The sequence below is a fragment of the Pteropus alecto genome, unplaced genomic scaffold (genome assembly GCF_000325575.1).
Source record: "Pteropus alecto unplaced genomic scaffold, ASM32557v1 scaffold20, whole genome shotgun sequence".
In the NCBI taxonomy this organism is placed as follows: domain Eukaryota; kingdom Metazoa; phylum Chordata; class Mammalia; order Chiroptera; family Pteropodidae; genus Pteropus; species Pteropus alecto.
In genome coordinates, this window is record NW_006436298.1 from 13,721,382 (window position 1) to 13,733,923 (window position 12,542).

At 36.3% G+C, this 12,542-nt stretch overlaps 1 protein-coding gene across 11 annotated transcripts in view; it reads right to left on the reverse strand.

Moving 5' to 3' along the window:
* Positions 1–2,652: 2,652 nt before the first annotated feature.
* Positions 2,653–12,542, reverse strand: part of ANKRD34B (ankyrin repeat domain 34B) — a 13,391-nt gene continuing 3,501 nt past the window's right edge. For 2 of the 11 annotated variants that reach the window (XM_015590322.2, XM_015590323.2), the window contains 4 exons: positions 12,383–12,454; positions 11,669–11,777; positions 10,332–10,421; positions 2,653–5,906 (listed from right to left, as the gene is read on the reverse strand). In XM_015590322.2, coding sequence (XP_015445808.1) covers positions 4,342–5,883 — 1,542 coding nt within the window. In that variant the 5' untranslated portion in view covers positions 5,884–5,906; positions 10,332–10,421; positions 11,669–11,777; positions 12,383–12,454 and the 3' untranslated portion in view covers positions 2,653–4,341. Of the gene's footprint in view, positions 5,910–10,331; positions 10,422–11,668; positions 11,778–12,382; positions 12,455–12,542 lie in introns of all 11 variants that reach the window. The other 9 variants (XM_025047874.1, XM_025047873.1, XM_025047880.1 and 6 more) reach the window with 8 other exon arrangements.

Here is a 12,542-nt window from a genome sequence, read left to right on the forward strand (position 1 = left end):
GCTCCAATATTTTGGTGTTGAGACCCCAGAGCATTCAAGTGTTGTTTTTCAAGCCTGGCAGAGCAACCCCTAGCCCTAGAAGAGACTTTGGTATGGGATCCAATTATTCAAAAAATTAGAGCTTTTGAAAATTCAGTAAGGGTGATGTAATTGCTAATTAGCCAGATATGTACTCATTTATCCATTGAGAAATTGTTAAAAGTTATTCGGAACAGGTTGTTAATGTACTTGTTTATTGGAGCTAGGGTCTTGGATATTTTTCTTGTAATAAAAAAAAATTAAGTACCTAGTGAATATATAGAAAAGCGCTATCTTTCACCTTGAAATTTAAGATGTGAGCCTACCTCATTGGAAGCTTCAATGGATTTATAATCATAAATTTGTGAATCAATGCAAGGAAAAGAGATGAGTTTTAAGAAGAAAGATGAGGATAGTAATGCTAAAGAATTTCTATATCTAGAAAATGAGAGTATAATGAATAAGTGAAACCAAGACGAGCTGACAACCAGGTCTGGAAAAAAGCAAGGTGGGATCCAGGAACTTTCGGGACCTCAGCAGCAGGAGCTCAGGGTCTTTGTTCTGTGTCCACATCAATATCACTTTTTTACTCTTCACTGTGATTGCTTCTTTCTCTTCTTTGTAACCACCATCCTTTGGTTCAGAGGCCATAATTTGTCCAGTCACGTGTCTTTCATGAGGGAAACACATGACAAGACTTCAGGGCTCAGTAAGGAACTCTGTATAACGGAGGAGGGGAGGCATCTAATTAATATCTTTTGTGGTGAGGCTGTGTCAATAATTCAGAAATGATTCCTACCACAAAGATCTTACAGTCTAGTAGAGAAAGAGCTGTAAACAATAAGTTAGCTATTTGCTATAATTCCTATGATGGAACTAAATGCACCAGGTTGTGGTAAGAGAGCAGTCCGTTCTAATTTAGAGAAAACACTTAAGTTGTATCTTGAATGATGAATGAGATTCAGCAGTTAGACTTACAGAGGGAAGTACCTTTCAGGCAGAGGCACATGATAAAAGGATCTCTTAGGTGAGAAAGAGCTTGATCTGACCTGTTCCAAATAAGTTTGGTCAAGCACCAGCAGGATGTTTGAGCAGGGACCAGATTCATCTTCTGCGTTGTTTGCTCCTTTTCTCTTAGGCTGTGGGAGTCCTCACACCATTTTAAGCAGGGAAGCTTTATCAGTTTTGAGTGAGAAAGGTGATTACAATGGCATGAAGAGACTTGGAATTCTTGAAGTGAAAGGAGATGAAGCCCTGAATTAAGGTGACAGCAAAAGGGGATGGAAAGGCTCAAGAGACAGAGGAAAGTTAAAAGGAAAGAACTTGTAAGAAATTTTAAATTTGTTGAATGGGGAGGATTGGGGAGAGGGAAGAGTCTAGCATATATATTTCTAGCTTGAGTAACAGAGGGTCAGGTGGTGCCACTGACCCAAACAGGATAGGACAGAGGACAGGTATAGCTTTATTTCTCAGTGATTAGTTGATATTGCTACTTTATACTAACTTGGAAAGAAAAATGAAAACCCTATCTGCCTGCCCCTGAATTCACTCATCTCCCCACTCTTTGTTTGTTTGTTTATATTATGGTGATATTGGTTAATGAAATCCAATAAGTTTCAGCTATACATTTTAACAGTAAGGCATATATATATTTATTTACACTATGTGTTTACCTCTCATAGTTAGATTTCTGTCACCACATATTTGACCTACCCCGCACTCTTAACTTTAGAAAGGATACTTTTTTTACTCAATTCTACCAGTTTCTTAAAGGACCCTCCCAAGTAATTGCTACTTTACTTCATATTTTAAATCGTTTAATAAACTTAAACAATAAAACTACCCCCAACATTCCCAGAATCAGGGTAGAGAGGAAACAGGCAGGGCTTGGAAGAGGCTCACCGGCCTCCTACCTTCTAAGGAGGCTCTGTTGTTTCTATGTTTCTGCCTTTTGTTTCTTTGCTTCTGCCCAGGAATGGAACCAGCCTGGCTAAATCTAGCAGCTGAGCTGTTCTGGGTTTGGTTGCTACTGGTGAACATTCATTAAAGTTAGTCATTGCCCTTTTCTTCTTTATCCCTTCCTTGGGGTGAAAGAATGTAATGAGTTCAAAATTTTAATTGAAATATTGGCTGTGAGAGTCTGCTGCTACTTTGTAAATTCAAGAGCTAATTTAAAAACTTTGAACATACATACATCTATGATTCCTGTCACAAACATCTGTGAATTATCATTGGGTTGCCAGTGATACATTCCACTTACTGGAGTGAAAAGTCTCATGGGATGGCTTTACAACCAGGCTCAAATAACCTCAGCCCTCAGTGTTCTTAGGATTGACAGATAACTAAAAGCTCTTCCAAATATGGCCAACACAGTTTTAATCTTACTAAATATTTTTTTTCCATGTTGAGATGAGAATATCAACAAAAGTTATTCTTTCTTAGTTTTCTGTTTACTCCAAGTAACATATGTGGCACAATTTCTCTTGAGATTATGTTGAAATATTTATCATTAGTATTTGAGATAAAAACCAGTGATAATCAAAATTATATTTTAAATCTTTATTGATACCATTTTGATAGATTATGTTGAAATATTTATAGTATTTGTTTGAGATACAAATGATAGTCAATCAAAATTATATTTTAAATCTTTATTGATACAATTTTTTTTATGAACTAATCTATTTACATATTCTTCCAAACTGTATCCTTATAACTTAAAGCCAAGCACTTTTCTCAATATTAAAACTTGCAAAAAAGGGTTTAGCTACCTATAAACATCAGGTACAATTCTAAGTTCTGAGTCAAAAAATATTTCTAATATAATTAATGTTCTTCAAAACATTAAATGGATAACTTCCAATTTTTTTCCAAATAAAAGCCACAAAAATTAAATAATTACTGTCTACATTACAACTTGCTTATATCAAATTACTAAGAAAAGCATCATGCCAATTGTTAAGATCTTCTCTACTGATAGAAGGCAAAGAAATAAATTGTATATCACAGTTGTCAAAACACTCAGGTTTTGTATAGTCTGATTTATTCTTTGTTGTAAACTGCTAGATTGAAATAAGGATTCTTTGTACAAACACTGTATTTTGAAATCATAGAAGATATAGTCATTTTATAATATTTTATGATAGTAACATGGTATTCATTTATTTTGTTAGAAATTATTCACAGGTCCTAAAATACTACATGATCGAAATATGTCATACTAAGGAAATTATCCTTGTATATCTTTATTATAGAAATGTCTAATAATTATATATCAGAAATAAAGATTGTTTAATATTGACTGAATATTTAGTACATTTTATAATTAAGTTTGTACTGGCTTTCTTAATTTTAGCTAACCTAAGCTAATCTAATGTTTTTCTTTTCTAGAATGAAGCAAGCATTTAGTTTCTATTTGTAATAAATCCCAAACTTTTAGGGTTTTTTGGTTGTTCTTAGAAAGACAATAATTTGATATAAGTAAAGTGGAATGCTTTTTAACTTTTATATTATCTTGTTATTATTGGTTACCTATGGATAGGCTTCAAAAAATAATAACAAGAATTAAAGGATATGGATAAAGAATTCCAGAAAATAACATTTTTGTTTAAATGTTTGTTTAAAAAACAAAACAAAGCAAAAAAGAGCACACAAACACTTGGCATAGATTATTACTAGCATGTAAAACTGATCTGCGATTTTGACATTGATTAAGCTGGCAACATGAATATTAGCTGCCCCTTCTATAATGGTTGACCATTAAAAATTTAATTAGATTTCCATCTACCTGCATTCAACATTTCTTAAGAATTAGCTCATTCTTCCTTACTAGCTTAAGCTTATAGATCATTGAACATTTTATAGCTGTCAGTGTTTTCTTTTACACTTTTGGCATCATGGAAAACTACGATCTTATTTATTGACTTGAAATATTTAAAATTAATTGATTTGAAAGCAATGTTTCCTAATAAAATATTTGGCAAATCTGAAAAAAAATTTTAAAGTTATCTCCAACACATGTGACCTTTTCTTTGCTAATTTTTGTTTAAATTAAAAACTTAGACCATATGAAGGTTGTTAAATATTGGAAGTTTTGAGAGAAAATGGCTTGAATTTTGAGAGAATTCCCTTACCAGAAACTATATATTCTTTGTATATCCATATACAAAGTGCCTAGTATGATACATGGTACATGTTGATCTCCCTAACTGTTACAGACTCAACAATTACAAGATTTAAAAGGATGAACATTTGAGATTTCTTCTCTAGTTCTACATTCCTCTGATACAGACATTTGAACAAAATGTATTTTCTAGCCATCTCTTAAAAATTTACTAACTGCTTAATTTGTTCTGTTTGCAATGACTGTCTCCTTAACAACATTTTTTTACTTTTGAGTTCTTTAGGAAATATAGGAACTGTTGGCATAAGCACTTTTTGACCACAAGAAAGAAGACTGGAAATCTTGTTGACATTGATATCTGAGACAGGAGGCGGGGGATTCACATTTAAGGGTGGCAGAAATCCTGGTCTGGTTTGGGTCACGTTGTGATCTAAAGGGAACGCTCCTGAACCACGCCTTTCTAAAACTGCATGATTTCTTCTGCTCAGGGGAGCTGGGGGGATATTCTCCAACAGTTCTTTGGAGCCTGACAACAAAGAAGGTGATAGTGAGAGGATCTTTTTCTTTCCCGTAAGTGCCTTGCCATCTTCTAAAGTTGTAGGGATTAGACCAGCTGAGAGCTGGGAATCAGAGCTGTAGTGATTTGCTCCCGAGTTTCTTTTTTGAACAATACTTTTTAAGGTGGAAGCAAATATTGTCTGGTTAGAGTCTGGGTCCTGGTCAACAGGGATTTCGATGCATTGCTGATTTCCTTCTGAAAAAAATGACTGATAATTTATTTCATCGTATGACATCTTTCTTGAGCTGGCCTGATCAAAGGCTCTTAGCAAATGTGCCGTGTCTTTTACGTCAATACTTTGGTGCCTAGTGATGAATCGCTTGGAAAGTGCCAGCCCATTGGTCTTGTGGGATAATTCTTCCTCTGGAGTAATATCCTGGAGCTCCTCTTGCAAAGAGGCCACTCTGTGTTGGTGCATTAATGAAGGGGGGCTCTTGATCCAGGGGGGAGCCTGGGGTAGCTTGGGCCCATTAGGGGGCACAGCCGGCTTCCTCACAGGGGAGCCTGGGTCCCAGGTATCATCACTGCTTCCTGAGGGCTCCAGACCTTTAAAGCCAAAAGGTGTCATTTCAGTTTCAGAAGAATGTGAAAGTAGCAATGAAGCTGTTCTTATGTTTATTTCTGAAGGCGTGGCACAGGCAGCTGGGGAGTGACACTCATCTATATCTGCAGGAGGCATATTTAAGTACTGTTGGGTAGTGTGCCTGCCAGAAGGCGATTTTGCTGTTGTTATGATAATGACTTCTTTCCCTTTTGCCTTGCAGGCACTAAGTAGAACTTTAAGGGTCTCTCTGTCTTCGGAATTTATAGCATAAACGAGGGCTGAGTAACTCGAATGGTCTTGCAAGCTGAGGTCTGCCCCACTCTTTAGGAGCAAGGAGACAACTTCAGGACCAGCTCTTTCTAAGCAAGCATGCATCAAAGCGGTTTTCCCAGATTTGTCTTGTATGTTGGGATCGGCGTTGTTTTCTAACAGATATTTAACCATTTTGGCTCTACTGACACTCTGGTGATCAACAGGTTTGGTCTTACAAGCAATCATCAAAGGCGTTTCCCCACGGTCATTGCTCTCATTGATGTAGGCACCGCCTTCCAGCAGGAGTCTTGTGAGGCGAAGCCGGCTCTGACGGACTGCTTTGATCAGAGAGTTTCCATCACTTGAAATTTCTACACCTTCATCCATCTTCAAAAGTCAGAAATCAATACCTGCTTATCAAAGAAGATGAAGATGAAGAGATTAGTCAGAATCAATGTCCCCATTTGTATTCGTGCTATTATTCACAATTTCTGAAAGATACATAGAGAAAAAGGACAAGTGAGATTGTTATTAATAAAAACGGCAAAATAGTGAATTGCAAAATAAAAAATTTTAGACTAGTAATGAGTTTTAGGAAATTACAAACTAAAATTTACGTTCAAAATCTTCATTGAATATGTTATAACACCAGCCTACTAATTCCTGAATCCTACATTAATAAAATAATCCACTTATTTTCTACTTGTGAACAATATATTAAAAATCATACTAAAATGCCAATTTAAGCAACAACAACCAAAAAAAGCCAAGATTCTGTGTAATTTCAACTGAATCAATTAAAATATAGCATGTTTATGGTGGCTTAATGTAAAAACTTCTTAGTTTTAAATTACTACTTAAACATGTGCTTTAGTTAAATAATTCAACTATTTCTAGATTTTCAATTTGAGGAGCATTTTTATGTTTCTTTTAAAGAATGAAAAATTATTTGGACTACAAGACATTAAAATAACTGACAATGTCTGGAATTCACACTGAGACAGGAATGTTGATCATATGGTTATGTATTTTTCTTTATTCCATTATTTAAATCACACACTGACTAGATTAAGGGGTTAGCAACATACTGTTGGGTTAAATTTTGACAGCAGTGCATTTACTCTGAAAAAGGAATATTCTAGGCTAGAAACATAAATAAAGACATGTAGACTTTATAAATATTTTATTTTTTACCATTAAAACTGAAAATTATTTATTTAAATAATTTAGATTCAAACTCCTTCAGCAGATAAGTCCATTGGTTGATAAGAATTATATCTTTATCTAGAGCTGAAGAAATGTTTGTCTTTTAACAGTCCTTAGAGCTGAAGAGAAAAATCAAACGTAGTTTATATATTTAAATCTTTTTAATTGAATTAAGCAGTTTTTAAAAATTGAGATGTATTACTTATTCCATCCATTTACTTTTAAAATTAAAAATATAAGACATGAATTTCTTCTGGATAATAGAATAGATAATAAATATAATGACTTCTTAACAAACAGAAGTAGAGATGAAGAGAGCAGAAAGAAAATGAAGAAAAAGGGGTAAGACAGACATGCACAGAAATTAATTCAATTGTTAAACAGCTATACACTCCTAATAAGTGCTGGGCACTGAGCTACAAAAGGTACAAGTCCTAGCCCTGAAGAGCTTACACAGTTGTTTTAAAAGATACTGTGTAAACAGCTGGTTATGAGTTACAGTCATGAGAATACACAGGCTTTAGTGCTTGGGGATTCGAGGGGGCATCACAGAGGCCAGCCATTAGCACTGGGTCTTGAAGACTGCATAAGAGTTTGACAGGCAGACAAAGGAGAAAAAGAGAATACTCCTTGTGCAAAGAACTAGAGGCTTAAAATAGCACAGTTATTTCTCATAAGTCAGGCTCTATTTATGCTGATATAACGAAACTTTAGGAAAATATTTTAGCAGGTGGTTATTGTTAGGGTAAATATGGCAGAACACACGTCTAATTTTGCCCCTTCCCGAAAGCCCCTGAAACTAAAAATATTTTTTAAAGATATAAACTCACAAGGATAGGAGAAAAAGGAGAGAGACCCACAGCAACATTTTAGAAGCCACAAAGCAGAGGGGCCAATGGAAACTGACTCAGCCAACCTGATAAGGCTGTGCCTCAGGTGATTGGTGGCAAAGCTGTGAACTAGGCCCATGTACACTGCAGAATCCTTGAAAGAGGCAGCAGCAGGAAGCTCTAGAACTCGGTTGTGGCGAGTACAGCTAAAATAAGAACTAGGTGAAAAGCTATTGGGGAAGCAGTTAGATCCCTAGGTTCTTGCTACTCCAAGTGATCCTACTTTGGACCTGCAGCAGCAGCATTACCTGAAGCTTGTTAGATATGCAGCATCTCAGGCTCCACCCAGACCTACTGAATCAGAGCCTACATTGTAATTAGATCCCTAAGTGATTTGTATGCTCATTAAAGTTTGAGAAGTACTGCCTCGGGTCATTTCTCCACTCCAAGCCACTAAGAACTAAGGAAACTGTCTCACCCTCTAGAGGAGATGTCCAGAGGTTAATTCTCTAGGAATGTGAAATAGTCTCTGGATAGAAAGACACTGGGCATGTCTGAGGACCAGAAAAAACAGGGGAATAAGTGATTATATGTTTACTGACCACTGAATGAACGGACTCACGAACTTGGCTCCAGGAAGGCTGGCAGCCATACCCTTATTCTTCAGCGAAAATTGCTATACTCTACTCTCCAAAATCTAATCTGCCTAAGAGGAGATACGTAAGAGTACTGACCACAGGGATTCCCCAACGTGCCACTCAGATCATCCTCCAGTGAGGCTCAAAGGTGACAAGCCTCATCATATTCTCGAGGTTTCTCATCGGCTTTTTAATCCAAGTCCTTTTAATCATGAGCAGACAGTTAAAACAAAAAACAAAACAAAAAAAAGCCTCTTGCATTAAAAATATAGAGACCAGAACAGATAGGAAAAAAATGCAAATTGGAGGAAACAGATATAAGTCAGGAAAATGAAAATTGCACAAGTTCATTATCCTCAAATAGATATAATGTTGTAACCATGAAATAAGTAGGAATAAGATTCCATGAAAAAAAAATATTCAGAGACTACAGAAAGAGCTCTCAAAAGGTAAAAACATGATATAAACTGCAAAGCTCTATAGAAGGGTTGGATAACAGCGTTGATAAAATCTATAATACAGTTAAGCAAAAATAATAGAAAAGGAAAAAATAACAGAATTAGAGGACTATACCAGGACATCCAACATCCAACCAACAGAAGTTCCAGCAAGAGGAAATAGTGGGGGTGGGGAGAAGAGGAGAGCAGGAGAGGAAATGGTCAATGAGATCAAGAAAATTTTCTAGACCCGAGGGACATGAGTGACCAAATTGAAAGGGCCCAGTTAGAACATAGCACGATGAATGAAAATAGACCCCGACCATGGCACGTGGTTATAAATTTCCAAAACACTGAGAACAGAGAAGATTCCACAAACTTGGGTGTGGAAGGTGGAGAGTGGAGTGGATAAGTCATATACTAAAGGATCAAATATTAGAATGGATTCAGATATAACAACAATGAAAGACAATGGAGGAATGTTGTTGTTTTTTCAATCCGAAGGAAAAATGATCCTCAGCTTACAATTCTATATGTAGCCAAAACATTAGTCAAGCATTGGAATATACTCTCGAGAATCTACTGGAGGTTATAATCTACTAAGATGAAATGGTAGAACAAGAAAGAAGAAACGAGATATCAGAGGCTGGAGATCATTAGCGAGGAGAGGCATTGAAAAGTCCCCAAGAAGATGGTGAGAGGAGATGCCCAGATAATGGATGTGCACGGTGGACCAAATGCTCAGGTGAGCCTGCCCTCAGTTCTTTAGTCTTCTTTCTTTGTACTGACCATGTCTCTGCTCTGTCCTCCATGCCCTGCTTTCTGGGGCAGCCAATGAACCTATTTCAGCCCTGCTCAGCTTCTTTGCTTTGATCTGCTCTGAGACCTGGGTGTAAGTCATGATGAGCTTAGCAGGAAAAACAATGAACACCCATTTCCTTTGCATATCCTATACCTAGTCTACACTACAGCCCTGCCAGAAGCCCTGAATGGTGAGCCCCACCGTTTTCCAGGACTCACTCATGACCTTGCCCAGAAGGGGCTCTTGTAAACACTCGGCGACAATGAGGTGAACTGAGATTCAGAGACTGTTCAGCTTATCCCCTCCTGAGAGCTTTCGTCATATATTATAATGTTGACTTTTCTTTATCTAATTTTGTGTTTGGTACCCAGTTTTTCAAAAATAATTAATTTACTTAAGAATCATATACAAATGGGAAACTGAAGAGAAAAAAGCAAAGGGAATGATTAACACAAAAATCAAGAGAAAGTTATCTCTTGGTGGGGGTAAAGGGAGCAAATACAATTTGGGAGAGACATACAGTTCACGTAATGTTCTGTTTCTCAACCAGGGTGGCATGTATATGAACGTCTATTTTATTATCAATTTTTAAATGGTATTTTACATTCTTTTTTATTATGATACTACTCTTACCTATTTATTGTAAAATAGAACGTGTATACAAGAAAGAACATAATGTTTCTATAAGATATAATTAAAATGTATAAAGAGCCATATTAAGTCTTACTTTTTACAACATAATTCAGTTTTTGTGGTATTATCAATAGGACATCCTTACTCATTTCCATGTTAATATCATCTACAATCCTAAACAAAGAACAACTACTCAATATACACATACATAAGTACAATGAAAGTTAATGCCGTGATTTTATGTTCCCTGTGCAATTTCCTATAAAAGCTGTTCTAGAACCAGACATACCTGCAACTCAGGAACTTAGGAATTTTAGGACTGGTTGACAGCTTGGGTCCCAACAGAGGTCTGTTCTGAATGCAAAGCATCTGAAATGAGCTCACATGAGACAATAATCCAAAAGAAACCTTTTAGCATTTTTCATATACAAATGGATTTAACAAAGAGATTTAGAGAAATGTGCTGGTACATAATATCAAATATAGAAACCATTTAGTAACCATAATTCAAGCAGAAGATACAGTATCAATTACATAAAAACACCTTTGACCAAAAGTAGCATTTAAGAAACAGATATTCAAATGAGAACAAGTTGTCAGATACCACATTTCAATATCATACTCTCATATAGTTTCTAGTATTTGGGCCAATCTTCTTTAAAAAAAAAAAAAAAAAGCTCTTTTTTGTGTGTGTGTCTACATCACATTCTAATCTATAATTTGTTCTTTATTTTTAAAAATAAAGTCTTATAAGAAACTTTTGGAAAGACTTTCAAACCTTTTCACCTATCTTCATGCCACAGCCTTTCTCCATAACACTAAACCCGACAACTTTCTGTCATAACTTTCTCACGAAGGTTGGCGTCAGGAGATTTGGGGAGAAGAAGGAATGCCTGAGGGGATCAGTGCTACACCACAGTCCTGTGAAAAAGGAGGGCACTGTGGGCTCCTAGGCCCCAGAGAAGCTGGGCAGTGGCACCACTAGCTCATGGGAGTCAGCAAACCATGTGGTTGTAGGCAGAGCCCGTCTCCTGAGAATGGAGGACTGTCTAGCAAAAACAAGTCCATGAGGCTTACTCTTTGTTGGTTATAAAGCCCACTGGATTGCTTACTTTTAAAATTGTTCACATTTCGTAGAGCAATTTCGAAATTGTTTAAACGTTAAATTTTTCGGAGAAAAAAAATTGTCACATACTTTATTTTCCACATATATACATGTTTGGTTTCCTAGTGTCTCATTTGTAATCAGTAACTTATTGGAATAATCCCCCTGTCTTTCGCCCTCATCCTCTTTCAGTTGTTTTTTTTTATCTTGCTTCAGCCATTTGCACATCAAAAAGGCTGACACTCGAGTTTGACTTATTTACTCTTCATAGTGGTGAGTCCTACCTCTGATAAGACCACTTCTCTTGCCTACAATTATCCTTGTTTAGAAATGTCCTAGCCTGTGAAACATCCTCATTGAGCACCCAGTGCTGATACTGTCTTCACATTCAGGCAGATCCTTGTTATAATCTAGCTTATAAATGATCCCCAAGTTCAGGTATACCTTCCACGTAGAAAATAGTTCAACTGGAGAAAGTTCGGAGGTCAGACCCAGATTTCCATCTCGACTCCCCTACTTACTAGCTGAAGGCCCTGCTCAAGTCTCTCAGTCTCTTAGAGTCTTGGATTCCTCATCTTTGGAATGGCAATCATATAACATTCATCCTCTGGGGGTGTGGCGATGGAATCACTAGAAAAAAGACCTTCTTGTGCCTTCCTGCTCACTGCATTCTTCTTTTAAAATAATTTATCTCAGAATTTAGCCTTCTTTTATTTCTATCATGTCTCTAATTAACAGCTTATTTAAATAACAGATAAAATGTTTAAAATGTTTTTTTGGAATCTGCAAATAATATTTCGTAAACATAAGTGGAATCTACTAAGTGAAATATGAAAAGAAGACATCCTTTACAAGCATTTTCCTTATAATTTCTAAGTACAATAATTTCAACATTATTATAAGATATTAATTATTAAACAGCTGGATAAATTGTTTTTACTTTCAAATTAGAACATCTTTAATATCACTTGCAATTCATCATGACATATTTACTATACTCTTTTGGTTCCTCTCTCTACTCCTAAGACTCCACTAAAATTACAATTTAGTTATTTAAAAAATCAAAAAGGTATATAGTCTAAAGAACAAAGAGAATTGGAGAAGAGATATCATCAGATGAGCAATTTTAAACAACCGTGGGAAGCAGAGGGGGGATGGTGACATGGTAAACTGCCCTAGCATGGCAAAGGCTGCAAACAGAAAGCACCAGGGAGATGAGAAGGGAGCCAGCTTACCCACAAGAGCTGTGAAGTTTAGGATGTGGAGGCCCCAAGTGACACAGCAAGTGGCAATGAGGCCCTTGAGAGCTGAAAATGAGAGGAAGGCTTAAAAATCTATGGACAGAACAACTGGATCCCCAGGTACTTTACTCCACCCCAAGTAGCAGATAACACT